Source organism: Rhopalosiphum padi, chromosome 1, assembly GCF_020882245.1.
Source record: "Rhopalosiphum padi isolate XX-2018 chromosome 1, ASM2088224v1, whole genome shotgun sequence".
Lineage (NCBI taxonomy): Eukaryota > Metazoa > Arthropoda > Insecta > Hemiptera > Aphididae > Rhopalosiphum > Rhopalosiphum padi.
Window position 1 is genome coordinate 17,518,407 of NC_083597.1, and position 27,311 is coordinate 17,545,717.

General features: G+C 29.8%; 5 protein-coding genes across 5 annotated transcripts; 2 read left to right on the forward strand and 3 right to left on the reverse strand.

The window, feature by feature from the left end:
• Window positions 1-607: 607 nt before the first annotated feature.
• LOC132917825 (RNA-binding protein 25-like) lies at window positions 608-3,522 on the reverse strand. The gene is made up of 2 exons (XM_060978765.1): window positions 3,326-3,522; window positions 608-3,242 (listed from the first exon to the last, which is right to left on the reverse strand). Exon 2 carries the CDS (start codon window positions 3,220-3,222, stop codon window positions 1,000-1,002), a length of 2,223 nt encoding a protein of 740 aa, XP_060834748.1. The 5' UTR covers window positions 3,223-3,242; window positions 3,326-3,522; the 3' UTR covers window positions 608-999.
• A 717-nt stretch (window positions 3,523-4,239) lies between these two features.
• Window positions 4,240-4,642, reverse strand: LOC132931675 (chorion class high-cysteine HCB protein 13-like). The gene is made up of 2 exons (XM_060997588.1): window positions 4,580-4,642; window positions 4,240-4,482 (listed from the first exon to the last, which is right to left on the reverse strand). Exons 1-2 carry the CDS (start codon window positions 4,640-4,642, stop codon window positions 4,240-4,242), a joined length of 306 nt encoding a protein of 101 aa, XP_060853571.1.
• Window positions 4,643-11,757: 7,115 nt separating this feature from the next.
• LOC132917781 (uncharacterized) lies at window positions 11,758-13,716 on the reverse strand. Its single transcript, XM_060978676.1, has 6 exons — window positions 13,446-13,716; window positions 13,277-13,303; window positions 12,569-12,667; window positions 12,318-12,493; window positions 12,033-12,207; window positions 11,758-11,917 (listed from the first exon to the last, which is right to left on the reverse strand). Exons 1-6 carry the CDS (start codon window positions 13,500-13,502, stop codon window positions 11,909-11,911), a joined length of 543 nt encoding a protein of 180 aa, XP_060834659.1. The 5' UTR covers window positions 13,503-13,716; the 3' UTR covers window positions 11,758-11,908.
• Window positions 13,717-13,886: 170 nt separating this feature from the next.
• On the forward strand, window positions 13,887-15,705 carry LOC132917738 (uncharacterized). The gene is made up of 3 exons (XM_060978619.1): window positions 13,887-14,041; window positions 14,173-14,289; window positions 14,753-15,705. Exons 1-3 carry the CDS (start codon window positions 13,916-13,918, stop codon window positions 15,563-15,565), a joined length of 1,056 nt encoding a protein of 351 aa, XP_060834602.1. The 5' UTR covers window positions 13,887-13,915; the 3' UTR covers window positions 15,566-15,705.
• Window positions 15,706-19,411: 3,706 nt separating this feature from the next.
• LOC132917680 (uncharacterized) lies at window positions 19,412-25,026 on the forward strand. The gene is made up of 5 exons (XM_060978532.1): window positions 19,412-20,541; window positions 23,755-23,877; window positions 23,989-24,193; window positions 24,336-24,576; window positions 24,676-25,026. The coding sequence occupies exons 1-5, from the start codon at window positions 19,425-19,427 to the stop codon at window positions 24,841-24,843; spliced, it is 1,854 nt and encodes a 617-aa protein (XP_060834515.1). The 5' UTR covers window positions 19,412-19,424; the 3' UTR covers window positions 24,844-25,026.
• Window positions 25,027-27,311: the final 2,285 nt, after the last annotated feature.

Here is a 27,311-nt window from a genome sequence, read left to right on the forward strand (position 1 = left end):
TATAAAGTTCTTTGGTCTCAAATTCTTGTATTATATCAATAATAGAAGTGGTGGTAGATTGAATATTTAAACTTCAAGTAATTCATTTTAATAAAATTTTACCTACTTTTAATTTAATTAACTAAATCAAATATTTTTTTTACATTTTTTTAGTGATAAATACTTTATTTAGTAACCAATATAATGTATAAGATAGTATTGAGAAATCAATAAGACAACTGTAATTTTTAATTAATGCTATGACAAATATTGAGATATGCTTAAACTTGTGTCTTAACTTTCAATTAGTAATTAAGAAAATGTATGATTACTTATAGCAATACATGACCAAAGATCTAGATACAAAATAATATATTTTAACTTTGTCAGTAATTAATAAAACTGTGTATTAATTATATAGTTATTATTAAAGAATAACTCTAGTCTATAATAACTAATGTTAAAAGACAGAAATAATTTAAATCTTATAATAGTTAGTAGTATTGTTAAAGTTATATTTTTCCAGTAAGTAGTAAATTAGTTGCAAAATAGTTTAACATAAATAATAACATATTTATGAAAATATTAGAACTCAGTCTGATTTATTAAATTACAAAACTGTGATGCATAGTGTATACTCATTGTATTTAATCGAGGACAACATTCAATTATTTTAACACAAATTTTTTAAATATTTGATAATAAATATAGAATAATTAAATACATACATATTTATAGTACATAAAGGTGAAATAATGTTTGTTTAAGAATATTGTAATGTTAAATACAATATTATAAATGCGGAGCGTATTTTAGTTAAACAAAATAAAAATAGTATGGATTTTAAGTTACATAGATATTTTAACTTTTAATCAATTAGATATTGTTGAAAAAAATGATTCAATAAAAAACTATAGTGTGTAATGTATTGGAAAAAAAATGTAAATAGATTTTCAATTTTCACAATATTAATGTATTATATTATATTTACAGAAATTAATACATAACTTACTATACACACTACGGGTCTTTATGACCATTTTCTTCTAGTTTAACTAATCCTAATTTTTTAGCTTCAACTTCGTATACTAGAAGTCTCCACATTTTTACAACAAACACTTCAGCTTCTTCGTCAAGTACCATCTGAACATCATCGAGTATAGCTTGAGGACTACTACCAGCTAACACTTTTGAACATATAAAATCTACCAGTGTTGGCTCTGGCTCACCAATATATTCAATAATTTTTTTATTTATCCACGGCCTAATACGTTTTTCCATCAATTGGTTGTCAACTACAGTCCAATCAAGATGAAACGAGAACAAGTCATCTTTATCAGTGGGAATGCGCTCAATTAACTGACGAATACTTTTTTTCTTTTCTTCGACAGCTTTACTTTCTTCTTCTTTTTTATCAGTATAATCAAGAGGAACCAATTTTCTTTTTTTTGGCCTAGGCAATTCTTCATCATCGTTGTTAAACACGTCTTTAACATCCATTCTTTTCTTAATCATCATAGTGGTAGGTTGGGTCATAGGTGCGAATTCAGGTGGAGGTGTTTGAGACTCAACACTGGGTGGTGTAGCTGGTTGCTGTGGACTGGGTGTTAATGCCTTATCCATAATATGTCTCTGGCGTTCCTGTTCAACTTCTATGTTTTTTTGATTTTCAATTTCTTTTTCAATTTCCATTTCATAACGTTTTAATTTATCTTTTTGTTTTTCTGCAACATCTATTAATAATTTTGGCTTATACATTTCCTCTCTGGCTTTTAATATTTTGGCAAATTCGTATTCTGGATCTTTATGATCACCGTTATATATTTTGTCCCGAATGGCTTCCAGTTCATCTTTCTCTTTTTGTCGATCTCTTCCATCTTCTTCTATTTCTTTTTCACGCAGTTCAATTCGTTTTTGCAAATCTCTGCCTTTATAATACTTCTGATCGTCTTTTTCATCATCATAATCTTCTAAAAACTCTTTTAGTTTTTTGGCATTTCTTTCTCTTTCTTCTTCTATCATTTGTTTTTTAGCACGTTCTTTAGATAGTTCCTTTTTTTTTTGATTTTCTCTGATTTCCCATTGTTTACGTTTCTCTTGATATGCTATTTCTCTTTCTCTTCGTCTATCATCTTCTTTCTTTAACTCTAGCTCTTCTTCTTCCATTTCTTTTTCTCGTAATCTATTTTTATCGTAGTGCCCTCTGCTTTTTTCTGGTTCTTTTTCTTTACGATTTTCTTTGTCAATACTTTTTTCTCTATCTTTTTTTTCTCGTTCCCTTTCTTTATCTCTTCTTTCTTTCTTTTCCCTGTCACGTTTATCTCTTTCATCTCTTTCCCTTTCTCTTTTGTCTCTTTCTTCTTTTTCTTTATCTCTTTTATCTCGTTCTTCTCTGCGACGTATCCTTCTATTTTCTTCAGAATCTGGACTTTCTGGAGTAGCATGTCTTCCATTTAGTTTTTCTTTTTCTTGTTTCTTTTTTCTTTCAACTTCCTTTTCTTCTTCTCGTTTTTTCATGACTTCTCGAAACTTGCCTATTTCTCGAAAAATTAAATTTTTCTTTTCATCTTCATTTGGTACCATATCAAATCCAACACCATCAACTATGCTTGGTTTGTCTTCTTCTTCATTTTGTTTACCTTCTTTAGTCATTTCATCATTGTGCTCTGTAATTATACTATTAATTCTTTGTCTACAATATACTTCAAATTGTTGATTTTCTTCAGAATCATCAGCACCTTTTTTTTCTGCCTTAAACTGATCTAATGTTTCTTGCGCCTTTGCATCTACTTTCACTACAAGCTTTTTACCGCCTACTTCCATATCATGTAAAACTTTGATGGCACGCAAGGCAGCTTCAGCTCCATAATATTCACAAAAACCAAATCCTTGTACTCTTTTCCAAGAAGCGATATTTCCACAAGTTGCTAAAATGTGTCTAATCATAGTGTCCGGAGCTTTCTCAGAAATGTTTCCAACGAATACAGTAATGGGTGGTTCTGAAGGCGTTGGCTGACGGAAATTTTTACGAGTAGCGCGTGGATTGAAACGTGGAGGGGCAGAGACCACATGAGGCGTTACAGGTACAACTAATGGAGCTTGTTGCATTGGAGACCAAACCATAGATTGAGGCATTGGAACACTAGGCACAGTAGGAGTGAACGGCATAACTAAATAATTTGGCGAAGTGGTTGGTAAAAATCCGGCAGAAGATGCTGGAGTATTTAAATTTGGATCATCCATAATATTTGAAATAATTAATGCTATAAGTTAAACAAACAATAATATTAATATTGATATAATTATTTTAAAGAATACTATAAAATACTATCATAACATATCTTACCAGTACTTCCATACGTCTAATCACCACGTAATATAACACAGTGAATTGTTTTTACATAAATTTAAAGTTAAAACGTGCAAGAATAAGACAAGCTGAACTAATTCGAATGTCTTACAGTAGTCATTAAACACTATACAAGTATATAAATTACCCCTATGCAAATAAAACACACTTTATAGAAGACAGCAATTTTATGATAAAAGTATAAAACAAATTAAATTGTAAATTGATAAAAATGATAATGTTTGTTGTATTTATCAAGGTCTTTATTCCATGGAAGAGTAACTAAAGTCCACTCAATTTCAAAATGTTTATTACTACTATTATAATATATTAACATGTAATAATAACAATAAACTTATTTAATGTTGATGAATTTGAGTAAGTAATTTCAAATAATTTAGTATAATATATGTATATCTGAATATCTCGAAGTGATTTTTTATCACCTTTTAACTTGGAGTTATCACAACTAGACTGTATTATATTGGTATTATGATTGACTTATATTTAAAAAAACCATTTGGTATATAAATAATAATAATAATAATAATAATAATAATAAATGTATTATATTATTATGTGTACACTCAACAATTTTTTTACGAGATTACATACTTCTTATTAAATAAATTATTATTTATAATAGACATATTTTACATCACAAAAAAATATATCAACAAGATAACAACATACCAGTATTATACAGAATGTTTACAAATAATAAAAACAAAACTATAGAAAGAGAATATTATGTAAATATTAAAATATAAGCAACATGAAATGTAGGGGTAAAACAACATTTTTAATATAAAAAAAATTGGAAAACTTTTTAATATGATAATTTTTTATCAACAATTTCGTAATCGATATAGAAATTTCACAGTATTAATATTATTGTTTACTTATTTTACTTAACAAATGCAACCTTTAATGCTACCGCATAACATATGCCCTCCGCAACCACCGCATCCACCGCATCCACCGCATCCACCGCATCCACCACATCCACCGCATCCACCGCATCCACCGCATCCACCACATCCACAACCTCCACCGCCACAACCTCCACAACAGCAGCAATAACCACCATTACCGCAACCACAACCCCCGCCGCCACCACCACCACACTTTACATTAACAGGTACAACGCAAGTCTAAAGAAAAAAATTATAGACAGACATGGAAAATTATTGCAAAACGTCCATTTTATTGGAACCAAATATTAATAATATAAATACAACATAAACTCACCTGAACTACGATTACGAAAATTACGAGTAAAAGACTAATCGGAAAAACTTTGGACTTGGACATATTTTGAACAGCGGAAATTGTATACAAGAATATTGAATTATTATAGTATCAGTATAATGAACGTAAAATGAAAATTTATTATGGCTCGTATTCAATTTAATATACCAGTCTAAAACAACAATTAGACACATATTTAAATAAAATGTTTGTTTTAATTTTCCACGAAATAAATATTATTATACAGTTATTATCGTTTCTGCACGATTCGGTAGTATGTTTTTCAATAAACATAAAATATATACTATTCTTATTTGATTTTGAATTCGTGCTTTACATGCGCTAAACATATTATACATATTATTTTGTTTGAATTCGATATCAATAAAGTATTTTAAGACATTTTTTTTTTAAAAGAGTGACATACAATTTGTATCAGTTGACACAATATCGGCATATAGGCTATGAATTAAAAATACCACGATTATAATTTAATGAAAGAAAAGACATCCAGTGTCGTCATTTTTAACTTAATGGTCTAAATAAGCACGGTAATCATGTACATTTTTAAAATATCTCGAGACCAGTTACTGTTTAATTGTCTTGGAGGATTGCCGGGTATCGGGATTATGGTGGCAGATCGCTTAGTTTTAATTGGAGGATTTTGTATGAGAAGATAGCATATCGTCACACATTTTATAATAATGCTTGGTTTCTTCATTTTACATTTTTAGATTTAGAATTTTAGATCTGTGTGAAATCTCCAATTTGATACATAAGGAGAGCCGTGGGGCATTTGTTAGTTTCCTTTTAGCAATATTTTGAAAAGTTTGAATTTTGTTTAAGTTTGACTGTCTTGCATTGAAATATTAAATCATTAAGAAAATATTATTCAAGATTTGATTAAAATTATATATAATTTATAAGTACCTATAAATTATTAGGTTTGAATAAAAATAAATAAATTTGAATAAGCCTTTCAATTGTTTTATTTGTTATTGGTACTTTTTATATGTATTTAACAATTTTACTTATTGTAAAATACATACTTATATATACAACTTTTTTAAAGTACCTACATAATATATATTATATCAAATTTTCACAAAATTGAATATCTTAACAAAAATAACGATCATAGTTGTTATGTTATAATTTAAAAAATATTATTAGTAAGAACTTACTTTTAATTATTATGTTTATTATTATTTATTAAAGGTAGGCATATAAGGACAATTTAAAAATATTTAGATTAACTTTAAGCTATTTATTTCACAAACAAACGAATCTACCTACAACGATCCCGATGGATAGATAATAGATAGTAAAAATAATGTATTGACATAGGTATAGGCACAGTCTTATATAAGACCGTGGGTATAGGTTAATAATAAATTAGTTTATAGGTTAGTAATCTTATAACGAACGTATTTGAATATATTTTTTTGTAAAAATCAGTTCAACTGACCGTAATAAGAAGTAAATTACTTATAGTACAAAATTTTGTTTATTATATTTTTTTAATATTTTTCTGTTAACAATATTTCAGAATTTTTTCCCTAGAATTTCGTTAGAAATTTTCTTTCCTTTTTTAATAATATTGTACTAATTTAGATGATTTTATACTTTTATAATATATATTTTTAATTTCAAAATATTTTTTGCATGTAAGCGTTTTTATTATAGCTCATTCTCGTGGCCCAATTTATCTTGGTACCATTGACACAACAAGGGGGGTGCAAGGGGAACTTAAGGACCCCAAAATTCTAAACCCCAATCCTTGATTTGTATCCATACAACCGTAATATGTAATACATTATTAATATTTTGTGGTAACAACTATATTCAAATTTTTATTTTATTATTTATTATATTATTTCTTTTTATTGTATGTTAGCTTTAGACATAAATACATAATATAAGCCGTAAACTATTTATTCACATTTAATATTATAATTTATAATAAATGCTAATAGAATAATATGCTAGCTAAATAATGTTTTTTTATTAATTTTCTTTCAATAAATATATAAAGAACTAATAAACTATAATATAGGTACCTATTAAACTGTTTATTTCTTACTATTGTTTTATTTTTTAATTTCATAGTTTTTATTTTCATAAATAATATTTATGTTTCTTCAATTATAGTTGTTTACTTCTTATTTTGTAATTTCTAAAAGTTTTCCGCATCTCTTTTTAACTTTTCTTGTTTCTTTTTGTTAGAATTCGTTTTTTTTTTTGTTCTAAATATAAATCATTACATTGCTTTGTTTTACTTTCATAGATGCACACATCAACAATGAATGCAATTTTAAATTAACAACAGTTCATATTCTTAAATGTTATACATAACAGTTAAACGCACACTATAGAAAAATTATTGCGAGTCCACGAGATGGTAAGAAATTACTTTTATATAAGTTTTGGTAGGGTCGGATTGACTCCATGAGTTAGGTACCGAGTTAAACTCGGTGGGCCATGAAAATTTCAAGTCATGAGGAGTCAGTTACCGAAAAAATGTTAATAAGTAAAAGTTAAAGAAAAGGAGACTGAATGTTGGACTTTCACAGACCATAGTATAAGGTACTATAGATTGTAGGTTGTTGATATCGAAGCTTGGCGAGCCGAATTTATCCAATTCGACCCTGAGTCTTGGTCAGTACAGCTAAGTTATACTAGGTACCTAATTCAAGTAAGACAATTTTATGTGTTTTGTAAATATATGTATTATTATAGGTGTAGGTGCATTGATTTGTTGAATTATTTTTAGTATTTACTATTTATTGTAGTTATAATGTAGTATATAATATATAAGTATTTTAATTGCTTATTAAACATTTAAACACTTATTTAATACATTTACGGATAGAGGGTTACGGGTTACTTGATGTGATTGGGGTATAGATGATAATTCAGTGATTAAAGGATTTTGGCGATTTAGTAAATCGGAATAAAAATTGTTTGTGTCACATCATCCCCGTATTATTCGTAACACGTATAAGTACCTATATAACAGTAATAATAATATCATTACTATTTTATTATCTTATTTAGTTGTCATTCCTTTACGCGGCACCACTCACTAGTCATTACTTAATCATCCAACACATCGACTATCGCTGGCCGGCAATACACACACTTATATACACATTATCCGTTTTTTTCAACATCTTAAACGCAGTGTAATGTTTGAAGTTCGTAAAACAGCGCAAATCGTATTTTTATTTTTAGGTTTGTTTATTAAGCTAAATTATAATATATTAATGATACATAGTTTAAGTTGTATATTGTTTCAATTATATTTTTAATATATTGATATTATAATGGGTGCAAATACCATAGGATTTATTATATTTTTTATAAGGTGTATCCAATTATTACCTACATATTTGTAAAATTACTATTAAAATATGTCATCATTATATTATCTTGTGCATGATTTAAAAAAAATATTACATGCGATATGCGATATGTCTATATAGAATCAAGCGCGCGGATCAGCTAATTAGTCTGCGATCCGTAAAACATTTATTCATTATTTTGTGAGTAATATTTATTTTTAGGTATAAACTAAAAACCCTAGAGTATTGTAATTTCAATAGCCCAGCTCCAATTGCTATCTGTCTAATTTAAATATTTACAATACAACATTATTACATCATAGACTTATATTTATTATTGATTTATATATTTAGTATAGAGTATACCTATTATTATATAATAATATTTATATATTAAATATAATTTTAGAATTGGAAAAGTGTTGAATTTAAATAATAGTATACTATAACCGGAGTAAGGGTATTATCTTTTATGTAACGTAATTACTTTTTTTTTCAAACAACGATTTTCTATAAATTATATTTCATGGACATAAAAACTTGCAATGTATTCATTTAAATATGCTAACTATGCTAATTTATAATTGAAAATGTTTGGTTATTAATGATTTAAAATGGTATTTAATTATTACATCAAAACGTATTCATAATTTCTTTATTCTAGTTCCGTCTCATTATTAATTCAGGGAGTAAAAACTGGTAACCCGCAAAATATGTAACCCTATTTCATACCTGAAAATCACTTACACAGCACCTTACTTACATTACTCACAAATTTTACCCAGTTTCAGATATGAATTTCATAAACAATTTTACCCGGTTTTTGAACGCAAAACCCATAACTTGAAAACAATTTGATCCATTTTTGGTATATCATACTTGTAACCCGCAAACAATTGTATCCCGTTTCGGAAATAAAACCCACAAACAATTGAACCCGCGGTTTTGAATGGAAAACTAATCTAATTAACTACCACACTTTTTACCCGATTTTGAACGCAAAATCCATATCTCGTAAATGATTTGTCCCACTTTTGTACCTCATATTTCCATAGCCCATAAACAATTATACACGGTTTTGAACGCAAAATCCACAACCTGTAAATGATTTGTCCCACTTTTGTACCTCACACCCCTAGCCCACAAATCATTGTACCCATAACAGAGTACAGACACAACACTCACTAACAATGCCATCTGATTTTAAACGAAAAATCTGTAACTCATAAGGCCATAACATTTTTATCCGGATTTTAATACAAAATCCGATAAGTAGGTTCTTAAATAAATTTTAACCCATTTTAACCATCTGAACTTACAATACGATGTGACTAATAATTTCCCAGCGCCTGCAGCCTCAATTATTTCTTTAGAAGCTAAGACACGCATTTAAATTCAACACTAGTAAGCTGGAAATGAGCGAATGGCGAATGCCTTGCTACGACAAACTAAAATTATAAATTTAAATTAATTAATTAATACCTTGTTATTTAATGTATAATTCGATATTTATTTGTTTATATTACTTATATACCTATTATATTGGCGTATACGATACATTTTATACGCCAGAAAGCGCAGTTACTAATCTGGCTATCTATACAATTATTATAGTCGATCGACGTTCGCACGTTCTCGCTTACGATGTGGATTAGGCCTATTGGGGACACCACAATAAAAAAAACGCGCCTCGTGTAATACCTCATAAACAACACGGACGATATTATTGTATGTCGTTGACAATAAAGGTGGTGTGGAAAATTACACAACACTGTTATCAGTGTTATCTTAGTATCTTACATAAAGTATTTATTTAATAATAAATGACAATTAAACAATTCAATAAAAATTTAAATAAAATAATAATAAACTGGTTTAAAATATTTGATTAAAATTTATTATCACGTGCATTTCCAAGTTTTTTATCTGTTAAATTATATCTTCTGTACCTACCTATAATATGTGTTTTAATTGTGAAAACATGAGTTAACTACGGCTGCTGTGGATAGACTGTAGTACTGTGTTTGTATACTGTATATGTAACCGACAAAATTGTAGTAGTATCATCATTATCTTAATTACGTCGTATTATATCGATTATCGATATATATATATACATAATAATATTATTAGATATAAAATTCCAATACTTTTATTTAAATAATATAACAACATAATATAGCAATGATAATGTAGATAGATTATGGAGCAAAAATATTTGTACAAAAGTACTAATTACTAATTACTTATTAGTTCATTTTTATAAAAAAAAACATGAAACGTGCAATTTTGTGTAAAATAAAAACAAACTTAACTTTTTTTAAATTAATCTTCATCTCTTGATTTGAATTTGTTGCTTGTTAGTTGTTTCTATAGAATTTAGCACACGCCATAAAAAGATACAATTGCACGATAATCCTGTCTTGTCATAATAGTCATAACCCTACGGTTTTTTTTTTACCTTTTTTTTTTTGAAAACAATATATTTATAAACATTGATGAACTTAATATGATTAATAATTTATTGCGTTTAAAAATTAGAATAAATTGAAATTTCTGGCTTATACTATAACATAATTTTGTATTTAATCATATTGTGAACCTATTATGCTGTATTTATACGTAGGCTCCCTGCTCTTCTTATTATCTTTTGTTTAATTGTTTTGTATTAAAAATAAATTCATCTATTTTGTAAACATTTTTAATACTTTTTCCTAATATCTCTAATTTATCTATGATCATTATTTTAATGTGAATTTAATCATTTTGTTTGTTACTCGAAATAGACTGCAGTTATATCATAATTGTATATATTTTGTATAATCAATTACATGTTATTTGCTTTTTAAAACGCATTTTATTGTGGACACATTGTACTTTTCGTCACTTTTTTTTATGTATGTTAAATTCATTACTTAAATAAATTTATTTTTATTCTTTTGCCAACTATTCTCATGTGACCTCTGGATAATCATTGATTATTCAATTACTAATAATCACCACTGGTAATATCTCATAATTTTAAATAATATAGAACATAGGAATACTACCAATTAATATAAATGGTAAAAGGCGATGGGTCAAAAGTATATTATTAAATATGATAAATATTTTTTTTTAAATAAATATACAATAAAAGTATACACTAAATCTACAAAGATTCAAGACTAGATCTGAAAAATAATTTTAATGTAAGTAGTTATCCATTTACGAATTGCCACATTTTTTTTTTGAAATGGTATTATATTACCGATATAAAAAATATATGTTAAAAATAATTAAATTCTTTTATTCTAGTTAAATACTCAACTGAAACAATTTCTTCGGTATAAATGTTTACTTCAAATTGTCATAGCTATAATTTATAAATCATATTTATCATTGGTTATTTATATATTATTAATAATTATCACAAAATATATTATTATTCACAATATAAAAATTAAATTTATATTTTCTTAGATCTACAACAAAACCATATATTATATTAGAAGTAATTTATAAGTTCAGTTTAAATATCATATAATAAATACAGCAAAAATTTAGAAAAATAAATTACTGATTTTTATATTATTTGACTATTATTAGGTACTTATTAAATTATAATATTCAGACATAAATTATTCGAAAATAGTTATTATTTGTTGAACAATTTGTTATTAATTATTATATTAATAAATATAAGCATTATTCTGATGGATATATTATCTTCAATTTATTAGGAAACTATAGAATGGTAAAAGGGTAATTAAGTACTAACTTAACTAAATAAAACAAAAGTACTTAACTTTATAAATAAATACTTTTAACCACAAAAATAAAATATTATTATAATTTACAAATTTTTTTTATTTTAAAATTGGTCTCTTTTAAGATCTATACTAACTGATAATGGCTGAAGCTTAATTGCATGATGGATTCCCTATTCCCTCTCATACCTAGGTATTGCAGTTAATATTTTTCTTATTAATCATCTTATATCGTTTCAATATATCTGAAACAAAATTATTTGATACATGTTAATACTTTTATAAAAGTATTTAAAATTTAAATACCTAAATCATATATCATGCGATTATAAGTTATAATTATTGTTTATCCAGTCTCACCAATTTGCAAGGACACGGAGTGCACTTTTTATATGTTTTGTCAATAATTCCATTAATAGAACCATAGTTGGGGACACGTCCGGGGGGTACGGGTACTTGTAACTGATATCCAAAGTTTTTTAATGTTTGTTGACATGGTCCGGATGGATCGTCAGAAACATACGGATAAGACAATCTATATTGTAGGAGCAATAATTGACCATTACTCATCATTAGATATCAGATAATAGTATATACTTTTTTCGGTGGCAATGTGTAATTTATTATTAAAATAATTCAGTATACTTTGCCGGTAGTGGTTGAACATTAGGTGGAACTTGAATGACATACGGAAATCTACCGCAATCACAAGAAGAACCAACGATGTTGCCAGTCGGTTGCCCCGATGTCGACGGACAGGTTGTATCAGTATTTTGAGTACTACAATAAGGATATGGGATATTTGTAGGACAAACCGAATTCTGGAGAATGATAAATATTATTGTAGGCATGGTAAATAATAATTAAAAATATTATTAAATTAAGATTATTGATACCTGATAATTTTGATAGTTCATAGTGTTCATACAGGAACACGTTGGACCTGGGGAATTGTAAGAGTTATATTTTGAAAAGCCACACATCGGACAAAAGTACTAAAAAAAAAATCACCAGATACAGGTTGGAATTAATTTTTATTTTTTATTGAAGAAAATACATTATAGGATAATTTAATAATTATTATCATGTAAATATGAACAAACATATGCACGTTTAAGTTATCTATAGAATTTTGCTTTGCAGTAATATAATACAATATAGGCATATTAATATATTATATATACTTATATAGTCCTTGAGATCATTTTTAGTAAAAAAATAATATGCACCGTGAAACACGTATTTTTATATTCAAACGAGATACAATTATGAGGAGTTTACGGATGAATAAACTTATATATATTAAATTTATGCTTAAATTTTTTTTTATACATTTTTTTCACACTTTAAAATATTGATCTATGAAGTAATTATATTTCATATAAATATAACATATTCAATATATTTTAATCTATCTTTTTTTTATAACATTTTGTTTGGATACGTCAGAAGTCAAACTTAATAATAGTATTATAAAATAGTATTTTGTATTTATTATTCTAAATTTCCCCATACCAGAGTAGTAAGTAAACAAGTTTAAAGTTAAAAAAAGTCTGTAACTGTAATATTTTTATGTAAGTATATATAATAATATATAAACTTACCGATCCCGAAGATGATGCATCCATAATCTATAATAACAGTAATATATTTATTTTAAATTTAAATTATACATTTATACTAATGACCAAAATTTATCTTACAAGTATAGAATTTACAAGTATAAACTTTGATGTTTAATAATTATGAATTTTAATAAATATCAATTATTACCTGTAAAGTAAAAAATGCAATAACAGACATTTCTATAAAGCTGTAAACACGAACCATTTTCACGCAATTTGGTTGTCAAAAAATTATTAAAGAGTATAGTCGACTATTGTAGCATACTAATAACATATAAATCATATAATACACCCGTATATACATTTCTATATATATTATAAGGTTATAGTGCGACCAAGGATTTCCGAAAGATCGTTTGTTATTGTTTGGACTAATATTATTATTGTTTAGTAGTTTTGTGTTTTGGATATAAATCCCAATAAACTTCAATTTTGTTTTGATTCAAAAATAATTTATTGATTTTTTTAAAAAATATATCACGTATTTAAACATTTTTTCTTGATTACTATTTTTTTTTTATTCACCAACTTGTTATAATTGGCATTTAACGAGAAATATAAAACACAATTTACTTACGTATGTTTTCAAATATATTTTCAAACGTTTCCTTATCATAAATGACGTACAAAAATAGAAACATGAAATTCTGGTGGTTTTTAATCCTGGTGATATGCTCTACGTGGTTGAGTACCGGCCATGGTGCTGTAATTGGTCAAGAACTTTGTAACTGTCAACCTACATTGGTAAATATTATTATTTTTAAGTTCAAAATAAGTAAGTCTAATTGAAACTAATTGTAAATAACAAAGTTAAAAAAAAAAAAAATTAAGTCTAAATACTTATAATATAATATAAACATATATTTGATCTTTAGATTAGAACACCAAAAATATTAATTCCTAAACCTGGTCAACGTGTCATCTGTACTAAAATACCGGGTGCTCAAGAATACACACCAATAAAAAATGCATGCACTTGTGTAAACACACGGGTAAGTGTGCAGTACTACAGTATATGATGTATATGGATGAAGTTAACTGTCAATAGTATATACAATATATACATACATAGTACATACACACACACATATATATATATATATATATAAACATTCATTAAATAATACCTTTCAAGACTTAATCCAAAGCTTATTTATTTTTCTATATTCAAAGAAATTAAAATATCAATAAATGTTAATACACAACTCTCATTGTTTAGAATTAAATTACTCTTAAAAACATGAATACGTTTTTTAGAATAATATGTAGAGAATTATTATTATAATTATTATTACTTATGAAAAAGAAACTAATTACTTACTTTATCACATATTTTAGAGCTAAATTTCACGCAATATATCATATGTATATATATATATATATATATATTATTATTTGCTGTTATTATCGTTATAACATCTTCAGTGTCTCTAAAATAGTATTCTGTGTCCACAGGTGATGCCGGCCTCAATGGCCGCTAATCCGGCTCAGGTAGAGAGCTGCAATAGTGGTGGCGTGGACGCGGCACTGCCACTGTTCGGTGAACGAGGTGGCGCGTTTTTCCCGGAAACAACGTGTGGGGCAGCTTCGCCGCTCGCTGGAACTCCGGTGTTCCAAGACCCGCCCGGCCCGAACGGCATAGACGAACCAGCGGCCGGAAACGGGTGTTGCGGCAGTGGCCCACCCGCGGCCATCGCGGTGGATCCCGTGTCGCTGATGTTGGCGCAGGCCGAGGCCAACCGGTGCCGGGGCGACGTGCGCGAAGGACGTTTGGCGTTCGGGCAGGTCGCCATGCCGAGAGACGCGCTGCCACCACCGCGGGCCGTTTCGAACGTCAACGAGGAGGGCCTCTATGCCCTGGACAAGGCCATCGTCGAGCTGAAGACATGCAAGTCGCGGTTCGCGGACGACGTGACCGCGCTGGCGACGGAAGCCGACGCACTGCTAGCACTCGAGGACGACGCCCTGCAACCCGTGGACGATGCCGGACCGGTAGTAACGCTGCCCAGTTACGCAGACGTTGGCTACCAGACCGAAACGCCATCCTGTTCGCCACTGGTGGTCGGTCCGCTCGCAAAGCCCAGCGATAGCACCACTTGCACCGTGTACGACGACACCGGTGCGACGCCACCGCTAACTACGGATTCTACTGTAGGATACTCGTCGTCGGGATGCCGTTGCAGTAACAATAAGTCGTCATCGCAGCAACGGTGCTCGTGTGGAAAGTGTTCGTGTGGCAAGTGCTCATCCAGCAAGTGTTGGCATTAACTGGATATGCAACCGAATCGGCAAAATATTTCAGTAAAAGTACAACAATTATTTTATTCACGCTTTTATATAATATGAACAGTACACCCAGACACAATATATTATAATATGAACTGTGCAGATATACTACATGCATAATATATAATACACACACGCATATACAATGTATAGAGATAAATGACCAATCAAGTTTTTAATCAAAAACATAATACACAGCTGAATAATTATTATTAACTATATACATGTAAAATAAAGTATACCTAAGGTGTTGTTTGTTATTATAAAATATGTTTATGCTGAAATATATTATTATTTATTATGTATATGTGATATATTGATATCACTGCAGTTTACAGCAATATATTATTAACATTTAGATTACTGTTTTAAATAAAAAAATCACAGAAGAAAATAGGTACATAAATAATAATATCCGGGTAAATGGAGTCATTATTTTATTCATACATTCCTTGAGAGTTTAGAACGAATGTTCAAGGAACTTGGACCAGTTGGACCTAAATTTTAAGACAGTTATACATTTCAGTCATTTCACTATTTTTACTATGATTTGGTTCTGAAAAAATTCGGCCTACTTGAAAATTTGGCAGCCTTATTTATTATCTGAATTGGCGTCCCTGATTTGTCCTGCTGCTGTCGCTTACCCGAATATACGCCACTACAACCACTACCATCCGTATAATTACCTGGATGCCATTTCTATGCTTTACGCCCGGTTACGATGAAGTTCGTTGTCCAATCTGTACGTCCGTTGTTCTTGGCGATCATCGCAGTCATGCGTCACCACCAGTTGGTCATAGTCTTCGCGGGACGACAAACCTATACGTCCAACACACTCGTTCGTCCGCGACCAACCGCGGAAATGTGAGTAGGTGAGTAGCGCCGGTCAGAATTGTTAGATGTACTCGAACGCCATTGGTTCTCGAAATCGGTAACTTATACCCTGCCATACGCAAAATATAGTACACGTTTTATAGTACAGCCCTCTTCTTATACCTTTTGCCTATCTTTCCGAAAGTCGGTCAAGCTTAGCATATGTTCGACTCCTAGTTTTACGGTGATCACACACAACCGCAATAAAGGGCTTTAATCTGTCACGGTTGATGCTCTATAGACATCGATACCATAGTCGCGTCTATGGCCTACGGAAAAATTGTCGAATTCTCTTTTTTGACCAAATTGCGCTTGGGCGCCTCATTTTTGTCATCTCCAACTGAAAACTGCCAAACCGTTGGACGACGCCGTATGCTGATTCTATTATTATTTTTTAACAAAAACAGTAAAGAATGTATTCAACACTCGAACTGTTAGCGCTCAAATAAGGGAAGAAAGTGTACACGCGCTCACTCCTAACGAATTCGACAAAACATTTGGATCGATTTCGTTTTTCTGCGTGTTAAACATTCGAGTATGAAATTTTAATACACGGTTACGGTTAATGTATACGGTATTACATTGAAGTCACATCGTATTAATTATGATTTTTCGTATTATTATCATTCATTTGTTCACTACGTACTTATCAGGGCGTTACACGTCAACCACTACTAAAACTGATCAAGAGCTATATGCAATATGTATGCCATGGTGGTGTGCCTGCCTGTCTATGTACGAGATACCCTCGGACTCGTGTAATCGCGCCGCGCACATAATAACGTTTGCGAGCGTTTTAGATATAATTGTGTAAATAATAATAAATATGTTTCGATCTACGTTACGATGAGTTAAGTGTAAATAAAAATGTGCAATGAAACGACCTGTTGGGTTCATAATAATAAAAATACTAAACAAAATACGGTGATTTCGAAGCTATTGTCTTAACGATAATATGGATACACGCCCACACGATCTGAAGATTTCGTGATTCGTGAGGTTTAGAGAATAGGTTTAATAACTCAAATAAGATGTGTTTATAATGTTTATATGTACTTATCCAAGTATCTCGGTTATGTATAAACTTTAAACCGTATGCCGTATATCTTTGACACAGATAATGTATAGTATACAGGTATATTTATATAGGTCATGTATAATTATAAATTATAAATAATAATATAAAGTTTAACGAGGGGTTTTTATTACATTTTTTAAATACGAAAACTGTGATCTATATGTCTTTTGTTCACGCGTTTTTCAAATGCATTTTTAAAAATCATACGATATTCAACGTAAAAATAAAGAATATTGATTTTATTAATTATTTAAGTTAAATCTTGATTACTAGCATTAAAATTACTTACACAAAAATTACGTATAAGTAGAAAAAAATTAATTGTTGAGTCAACATTTTAGGTAATCAACTTAGTAACGTGGATTAGTATATATTTTTTTAATTAGTACAAAGAGTGGTATAAGATATTTTATTTATTTTTCGTTTTTAAAAATGGCACCTAATCTAATTCGGGCAATAAAAAAGACCACGAAAATCATACATAACTGGTAAAAAAAAACCTCTAAAACATTTCATAAATAGATAGTTGTTCTAATTGCTGCACATTTCACAACAGCGTACAGTTAGCCAGGGGTTATTATAAAAACATTAAGATTATGCATTTTTGGCCAAATGAATAAATTAGATCTCACAGTTTCACTACTTTCAGTTATTTCGTTTAGTATCATTTAAAATTAGTTTAATAAACTTTAAATTAAAACACGACGGAGACAATCAAATAAAAATTAATACACCCCCTCCCCCACCACCATCAATTATAAATGCTTTCCTACACGGCAATGTACCTATATTGCCTATACTTAACGCCATTTAATACGTTACGAATTTACGATCTATAACTCTTTGCACATTAATCAAGAGCAAAACGCACATTTCAGAATTTTTACCTATACTCCGAGAAAGACTATATTGTCGCATATTAACTATATAATACAAATTATATCATTACAATTTATCATTCGTATGACAAAATTTGTTTTCACTCGTTTTTCACTATACATCATATCTTATTATTTTTACATCGACTATCGAGCACCTTTCAATTTTCATACAATTGTAGACAAAATAATTTCGATACGAACTATAATCATTCTACTGCAGGTATCTGCTACCTGTTACCGGCCATATGGCTATACTACCTAAAACAGTGGCATATTTCAGTAGTAAATATATTATTTTATAAAAAATATAATACGTAAACACGCATTATCGAGTGTAACGTCTTTCGAGCACTTAAACTACGAAGTATAATAAACCGAACGCGAGGCATCATTGTGCATCGTCTCGTTATTGTTTGAAGTATATATATATACAATATTATAATATAATGTATGTAGAATGTATTACGATATTATTTGGTACGGTTTATCATGCACGCGTCGAATCATATAATAATATAATATAAACAGCGCGTGATTGTATAACGTTTTTTTACGATCGTGTTTTTGCGGACGATTTGCCGAAAAAAAATATTATTCCCGGTAAACACGACGTGTGTCCGTATCATAAAGTATTCGTAAAAAAATAAAAAAATGAAATCCAACGAAAAAAAAAAGTATAATAATAATACGTCATGTGTGCGGTGTCGGCGACGCACCGGGAGAATGACGATATGTCGGGGGAGGGGGGGGGGAGGGTACACGCGGAACCTCGCGGGCGGTCGTGATGCGCGTACATAATATACGATGACGGGTCGAAAGATTCGAACGCGCGAGACACACAACGCCGTTTGACGGTTTTGACTGCGCGCGAGACGAAAGATTTCGACTGATGAGGATTGCGCGCCGCACGACGACGTCGACCTTGATCGATCGATGACAATGGACGACGCTATTATAATATTATTGCCGACGACGATCCTCATCACACATTATGCGCACAGATTGCGTTATGCGGCGCACACGTCAAGCGCCCGACGTATATATAATACGCCGCCAATGTTCGCGAGGCGCACTTTGTTGTATAATGTTTATCGGGAGAGCACCGACGACAAACGCGATGGTTGTGCGCGCCCGTTCCGCCGCAGCGGTCGCGATGAATGCGATGACGGTGATGACGGTGATGACGGCGGCCGTGGCGGTGATGACGACACCGGTGACCTCCGGCGCGGTTACCCTGGACAGCGTGGCCGTCCGACTGGGCCTGCCCGAGGGCCGAGGGCTGTCCGGAGTTTGCCTGTTCAGAAACGGCCCGGACAAGCGGCGTCGCGTCATGTTCAAATCGGTGGCGTCGGCCCGTAAGAAATACGGCGGCGGTGGTGGCGATTACATGGTGGCCGGCGACCTGGCCGCGGACCGGGTGTACGAGGGCACGTTCGCCAGGCTCGTCGACGGCGACCAGGTGGCGCGGTTCGGGTGCGACGGCGGTCGTCGGTTCGAGGTGGCCACGCCATTCGTGGTCCCGGAATCGGATCTGGACACCATTCTGGCGGTCAAGGAGTCCATGGAACGTCGGTTCGGCGCACAGCCGTCCCGCCGGGACCCGCACCGATCGGTCACCGCGGAGCACGTGTCTGTAACGCTGCGCGGTTTGCGGCCGTCGTTAGCTGAAACCGGGATGGACGCTGCGGCCGCAATCACCGTGGACGTGTTTCAGCTGTACAAGAAACCGCGGCCGCCGGGTGCGGGCGACGCGTGGGACACGGCTGCGAAACAAGTCGCCGGCGTTCGGTACTCGGCGTACCCGTACGCTAGGTACGCGCTCCGGTACCCCGTCAGCGACCTCGTGCTGGCCGACCTGCCGCCCGATCAGATGATGGCCGTCAAGATCCGCCGTTCGCCCGCCGTTCCCGTCATGCAGCAACATCATCCCGACCTGCAGGGAAACCGAACAGAAAACGCTATTTTCATATACACCGGTGGCCTCTATCCCCGCGGTACTGCTAACCTGACGGACATGTTGGACGAACGCAGCGGCGGGGGCGGAACGTACGCCGACGAGACTGATGTGGACACTGCGGCCACCTCGTTCCAAGTCGATGCCAAGCACGCCCACAGCGACTCGTACGGTAAGACGCCCGTCGGCAAACGCGTGGTTTTCGGCTGGTGAGAGGGATGTATGCACCCTGCATACACCTTGTCCGCGAGCAAATTACGAACCCGGCTAGCAAAAATTCAGTCTTGAAGCACTGTTCAGTAGTTACTTGTAGTTCAAATTTAAAATTGTAGTTTTCATAGTATAGGGCTCGAGTGTATCTCGTCGTTGAGTAGCTGGTCACTGCAATGGACGTATATTGACATTTGAATTCAATAATAAACCATTATATAATAGGCAAAAAACAATCTAAGTGGAAACGTCTACTTAATATATTTCTAACGATATTGTAATTTATATTTTATCATATTTACATTGCTGTAAAGAATTAATTAATTTTTCCACGAGTAATTTACGAGTAATTTGAACTGATGTGTTCAAAAACATCGTATAAATAATAATATTATAAAATGATAAAAACTGTGTAAATAAGTTTATATAGACTTGTAATGTATAGATAACTTAAAATTAATCAAAACATTTTGAAAATTTAATTCAGTATAGGAAATGATAATTTAACAAATACTTAGTGAAATGTTTCAAGTTCCGATGATTTTGAATCGCAACAAAATAACGACTATTGCTTGTAAAGTAATTGTTATTATACGGCGTTTGAATAATCTAATCAATTGTGTTAAGATATTGCAATCTTCAAACGCTTATAAAAAATAATGTGACTTAATGCTACACTTTTTGGTTTTTTGATATCCCCTTTTCCACTTAATTTTAAAAATAATATTAATTCGATTTATAGTTTATACCTCCCAATTCGCAAAAAATAATAATAATAAGTAAAGACTTGTTTTGATTTTTAACAAAAAACAGTATCCACCATTAATATTGAATATATTGAAGCATTATTTTTTGCATCTTAAACAAAATAATTTTGAAATAGTACAATTAAGATATTCTACTAAATTTTAGTCCACTACGTAATGCTCGGGTTATCTAAAATTTAAATATTGTCTAATAATAACTACTTGCTAAAAATGTAATATTGATAGATCTATAAAATACATTAAACTCTGAAAAAAAAATTATAACAATTGAAAATAAGAGTAGTAACAATAATTAACAATTATAATTTTTTTCCAAAAATATTATATTATAGGTAATAGCTTTAAATTATTTATATAATGTTTTTTATTTAAAAAATGTTATTGTTTTCTAAAATATCTTATGAGTATTTTATACTTTTATGTTAAATATAAATAAATAAATATAAATATTTTGGCCTACTAGCTTTTAATAAGATTTAAGACTCTCGAATAAAAAGGTTTGAAGACTCTGTAGGCATAAAACTATATATGAGATGTAACAACAGTACCATTTACAAAATAGTTACATAGGTGTACCATAGAAGTCATTATAATAAAAAAAATTAAAATTATAGTATACCTATATGTACTGTTTTAAAATATAATTGGTTATTTTGCGCATGTACAATGATTGATGATTATTTTTGTTTTAATTGGACAAAATAATATGTACTAAGGTACTTAGATAATAGGTAAAGTATGAGAAAACAGATTATAGCCTAGAAGTAATTAATTTTATGGTATACTTTTATAATAACGCAGCGATTAATTATTTCTATCGCAGATTCACTGCATAATAGCATAATAAGTGCATAATACTCATAACATTATTATTGTATCAATTTATCAACAGTAATCAGCGATGTTAATGAACTTTATAAATAATAATAATAATAATTAATATATATATATATCAAGATTCAACACCAATTCTGAAAAACATGACTAAACTATCTATAATAATAGGTAGGTACTTACAATAGCTATACCATAGCTAGCAAACAATATAGTATTATAGTAATCGTTATTAATTGGTAATTTAATCAAGTACCTATATATCTAGTTATTCAAGTAGTGGATATTATGAAAAAAAAAGATGTTATAGTTCGACGATCTCTCAAGGGATCGATGAACCGGAAATCGTTTGTACTTATATCCTTTGATAAAATAAATTAACTTTTAGAAATATATAGGTATCAATCTAAATATATTTTCAAGGAAAATTAAAATTCAGTCCGGTAAAATAAAAATATGTCTATTGTAAATATTATCGATAATTGTTTCCTATAAAATTATATAAATGTTGTTAACTCGTAAAAATGGCCAAATTTTATTTACAGGTAACTAATATTAAATTGTATTATGTATAAAAATGTAATAAATTGCAATAAATAACACCTAATATATACCTATACGAAAATATCAAAATATCAATTAATTTCTTACCAAACCAAATACCAATGTAGTATGTAGTTTATTATTTATTAGTTATTAGTTTATTACGACCTATTTAAATATAAATAATTTTATAGTCATTCATATAATTAATTTTTAAATAATAAAAAACAACGAATTTAAAATAAGTCAGCTTTTTTGAGCTACTCATTTACATATATATATTTGTATACTTTCCAGATCACGTAAACTTTAACTATGTAAAAGTATTTGTATATTATACAGTAATTAAGTTATAAATTGAAACATGCCTATAAACCTAATAATTAATAAATATCTTATTCTTATACCTTATACTATACTTTTTTTTAATACGTTTTAAGGCTTCGAAGGTTAATATTAAGTTATAAGCCTACAGCTTCAAAAAATACAATTAAACATAAAACATTAATAGTATACTTACAATTTATAAGTAATTGTTAGATTACTAAGTCTATGATAAGTTTAAAATTTATTACATATATACCTACAAATAAATTACATTACGAGATTTAATCAATTATTTTTGGTAGCTTGATCTTAATTTAGTGCTTCTGTAATAATTATAATGAGGGTTATTGGTTAAGACTGTTAAGAGTAATAATGAGATTTAATGTATTGGATATATTTTTCATAATATGTTGTACCTATAGTGAGAGAAGATAATATTGTAGATTTTTGGAATTAAGTGATGAAACTAATCAGAAAATAATGAGTTAGGAAATTGTATTATATAATCCTTGGTGTCTTACTGCCTTGATGTTGCCTGACATCTAGGGGGAGGGAGATATACTGCAGGTACCATTGCTTGACTAAATTTTAAAAAAATATTTAAATTTTATAGTTTGTTGATTAGTGCGATGGAAATACTTATTTTATAAACAAATCTATTATCAATATTTGTATACATTCAAATTTAATAAATTTGTTCACAGATATACTCAAAAACACAGTGAAATGTTTCACAGATGGAATGGTTTACAACGGGTATCCATGTCGAAATTCTGATGTCTGTATACCTCTGGGTTGGTTATGCGATAGCCAAAAAGACTGTCTTGGTAAGTTATAAGAAGTATATGTATTTATTATATCGTATCATATAATATTTAACTACTCAAATAAATTGAATATTTATATATTATGTGTTTTTTTTGTTTCAACCATTGTAGAAGGTGATGACGAATACAACTGTTACAATACAGTAGATAATACGAATGAAGGAGACAGTGCTAATGGTTTGTACAACAATAACGACAATTGGTATTATAACCGTGGCACTTGTAAGAAGTTTGAGTTTCGATGTCGTTCTCGAAGAATGTCCGTCTGTTTACCCAATTCTTGGTTATGTGACGGACGAGTAGATTGTGATGACGGGCAAGTAAAAACATTATTTTTATAGTTTTGAAATAAATGTATACAATTTTATTTTCATTATTCGTGAAATAAATAAATTATGTGTAAATATATTTAAAACTTACATAATTTATATAAATAAAAATATAATAACAAACAACAGATGGGATGAAAATGAATTCAATTGTGGTCGAACATATGGTGGACTAAGACCAGGATTTGGTGACTTCAACGCTCGAGAAGACCAAACGTGTATAACGAAAAATAATTTTAAATGTTGGCAAGGAACAGGATGCATAGGTCTCCGTGCAGTCTGCGATGGGATCAAGGACTGTGCCGATGGATCTGACGAACGTGTGTGCGACAATTGGAGTTCACACTGTGATAGATATACAGAATTTAGAGTAAAAACAAAAATATATTATTTACACATAATCATAATATACATTTTTATATCAACAAATTATTCTTAATTATATTTTATAATTTATTTATTTTTTTAGTGCTTGAATAACTTTAATACATATAATGCACGTAGTTGTATACCACGACAATGGGTATGCGATTTACAAGACGATTGTCCGCACGGGGAAGATGAAACAGTCACCAGCTGCTTAGGAATGGATCACCCAACATTTAATGGTTTGGAAACTGATATTGAAGATTTTTAAACGAAACTAATTTCAATAAGATTCAATATAATATACATAATTTATAAAAACTGTTCTTGTATTTTATATACACTGTGTTAATTTTAAATTTAACGTTGTTATCACCTATAATATACGCTTTAGAGAAAATGGTTAGAAAATTAGTGATAATTATATATTTATATAAATGCTTATCTCCACATACCAATTGCATTTATGATTTATCCAATGACCATTGAAAATGTTTCCCTATAAGTAATAAAATTTATAAAGGTACCAGCTAATGTTTTGTTTAAATAAATAGTACCTTTTACCTGTATAATTGAATTTAAGATACAGTAACAATAATTGGTTATTCAGTTCATAAAACGTAAGTTCTTACTATTTAAATATGTATATCTAATATGTTTTAATATACATATATATTATATATATATTAAATAGATTAGATCGCAGTAATACAATTCTCAACCTTTTTAGTTTTAAGTTTTTACATCACGTTATCGGTATATTACCTACATATTTTGAAAATGTTTACACACTCCTATCTACTTGAAAATATAAAATATTAATATATCCTCAGTCACATAGGTACCTGCGAGTTTTTCACTAACCACTAATGGAACTATAGTAGTTACATAAGTTGCTACCGTATTAAATTGAATTGTTCTTACTTGTATTAACGGGTTGTTAGGTTGTACCGTGTTAATTAGTTATTTTTTTCATTTATATGAATTAATTATACATCAATTTGTGAATAATGAACTTAAACAACATGCTGTTTATGCTAAATATGCTCTCAATAAATCAAAAGTGGGGAAGTTTGAAATTAAAGAATCATTAAGAATCAAAATCAAAGTCATAGTTATCTAATTAAGATTATTCAACGTTAAGAAAATAAAGTTATAATTATAACATTTATAACTTATAACAATATATATTGAACTCAAGAAGTTAATTGAACAAATATACAATAATATAAGTATATCTTTTTTCAATAATACATCTCTTGCGTGGTATATGTTTCTTCGAGTTCTACCATCTCTTCAACATCTATTGATATATAATTTAATTTCAAATAAGTCATTGCAATTTGTTGAACATCCTTGTCTACGGTGATCGAAAACAAAACTGTTGTTCTCTTGTACTAAAAAATTTTATATATTTACTAAAATGTATAGCTAGTTGGTGATTTAGGAACAAATTCATTTTGGTTGCCAGGCTTCAATAGACCCTGGAATCATTAATTTTTAAGTTTTAACCAAACTTCAACTTTCTAAAACTTACGATTTTCCTGTTTTTTGTGTATGAGCTACTACTATAGCGCTTTAAATGAATTTATATTTTTACTATTATTATATATGTTTATTCAATTATTTCTATACTACAAAAAAATGTTTACATATTGAAGAATTTTGAAAATCGTGAACTCGGAAAGGTTCTGAAGGACGAATTTTGTCAACATAGTAATTGTAAACGCGTATAAAAAAATATTGTGATTAAAAATGTTCGATATTTTTTATTGGTATAAAATATAAATACATAACTAGTGAAGAACCTTGAATATATATCAAACATATTTTCTTAGTTATACATTTCTCATTAACATTTATAAAAACTAAATAAATAAACTAAAATTGTTAGTTTTTGTTAAACATCTATTTTTGTCTATTTTTGAATTTACAATATCCGCAAAATAAAAATTATGATATATTTTCTTAGATATTTTGATTTCAGTATTAACGTACTTATAAGAAGCATAAATTTATAAGCAATTTTAACTCTAAAAACACTAAAAAGATTTTTATTGGCAATTAAGAAAAAAAATTAAATATCATAAAAAGGTCTGTACATTTTGAAAATTATATTATCATCTAGGTATAGAAATGATAACATTAAAACTTTGTGAACATTTCAAGATTCTACGGTTATTCATTTTTGAATTATATCAAAATAAAGAAATACATTTTATCAAATAATTCCCGTATTTCCTCAATGTTTTTGTTTTTTCTCAATTATTAAAAAAAGTACTGAAAAATATATACTTTTGAAGTTTTTAACTGTAGAAAGTACCAATTAGATCCAATTTCCTTCCAGAAACTACCCTCAAAAGTTGAAAATCAAAACATTGTTATTACTTAAAAAGGTGATGGAAGACATAAAAAAAACATTAATCATTGTAAAATCAATAAATTCATCATCGCTCGGATCAGAATGTAAAATTAAGTTATCATTAATAAGTTAAATTTTTTGATTAAACTATGCCATAATAATATTTTTCAATTTTTGTAAATTCGAAATATAAAATATGTCATACATTACCAAATTTAATAGTTGGCAAGCCTAAATAGTATTTTAGTAACTACTTACCTATTGTATTCAATAAAATGGATGTATTAAATAATTAAGTTAAACCGTATCTCGTTAGCCCTGTATGGCCGTATATACCTAATTCGTGTTCAGAAATTTTTTGTTATTTAATAAATTAT

What these genes read in the sequence shown, in the direction of transcription:
- LOC132917680 (XM_060978532.1), top strand. Translation starts at nt 19,425, where the DNA reads ATGCGGCGCACACGTCAAGCGCCCGACGTATATATAATACGCCGCCAA. An exon ending in CGAGTAGATTGTGATGACGG is followed by an intron (nt 24,194 to 24,335) that starts GCAAGTAAAAAC and finishes AACAAACAACAG; the next exon opens with ATGGGATGAAAATGAATTCA. An exon ending in ATAGATATACAGAATTTAGA is followed by an intron (nt 24,577 to 24,675) that starts GTAAAAACAAAA and finishes TTATTTTTTTAG; the next exon opens with TGCTTGAATAACTTTAATAC.
- LOC132931675 (XM_060997588.1), bottom strand. Translation starts at nt 4,642, where the DNA reads ATGTCCAAGTCCAAAGTTTTTCCGATTAGTCTTTTACTCGTAATTTTC. An exon ending in TTTTCGTAATCGTAGTTCAG is followed by an intron (nt 4,483 to 4,579) that starts GTGAGTTTATGT and finishes TTTTTTCTTTAG; the next exon opens with ACTTGCGTTGTACCTGTTAA.
- LOC132917781 (XM_060978676.1), bottom strand. Translation starts at nt 13,502, where the DNA reads ATGGTTCGTGTTTACAGCTTTATAGAAATGTCTGTTATTGCATTTTTT. An exon ending in TGAACTATCAAAATTATCAG is followed by an intron (nt 12,494 to 12,568) that starts GTATCAATAATC and finishes ATCATTCTCCAG; the next exon opens with AATTCGGTTTGTCCTACAAA. An exon ending in GTTCAACCACTACCGGCAAA is followed by an intron (nt 12,208 to 12,317) that starts GTATACTGAATT and finishes CCTACAATATAG; the next exon opens with ATTGTCTTATCCGTATGTTT.
- LOC132917825 (XM_060978765.1), bottom strand. Translation starts at nt 3,222, where the DNA reads ATGGATGATCCAAATTTAAATACTCCAGCATCTTCTGCCGGATTTTTA.
- LOC132917738 (XM_060978619.1), top strand. Translation starts at nt 13,916, where the DNA reads ATGACGTACAAAAATAGAAACATGAAATTCTGGTGGTTTTTAATCCTG. An exon ending in GTAACTGTCAACCTACATTG is followed by an intron (nt 14,042 to 14,172) that starts GTAAATATTATT and finishes TTTGATCTTTAG; the next exon opens with ATTAGAACACCAAAAATATT. An exon ending in GCACTTGTGTAAACACACGG is followed by an intron (nt 14,290 to 14,752) that starts GTAAGTGTGCAG and finishes CTGTGTCCACAG; the next exon opens with GTGATGCCGGCCTCAATGGC.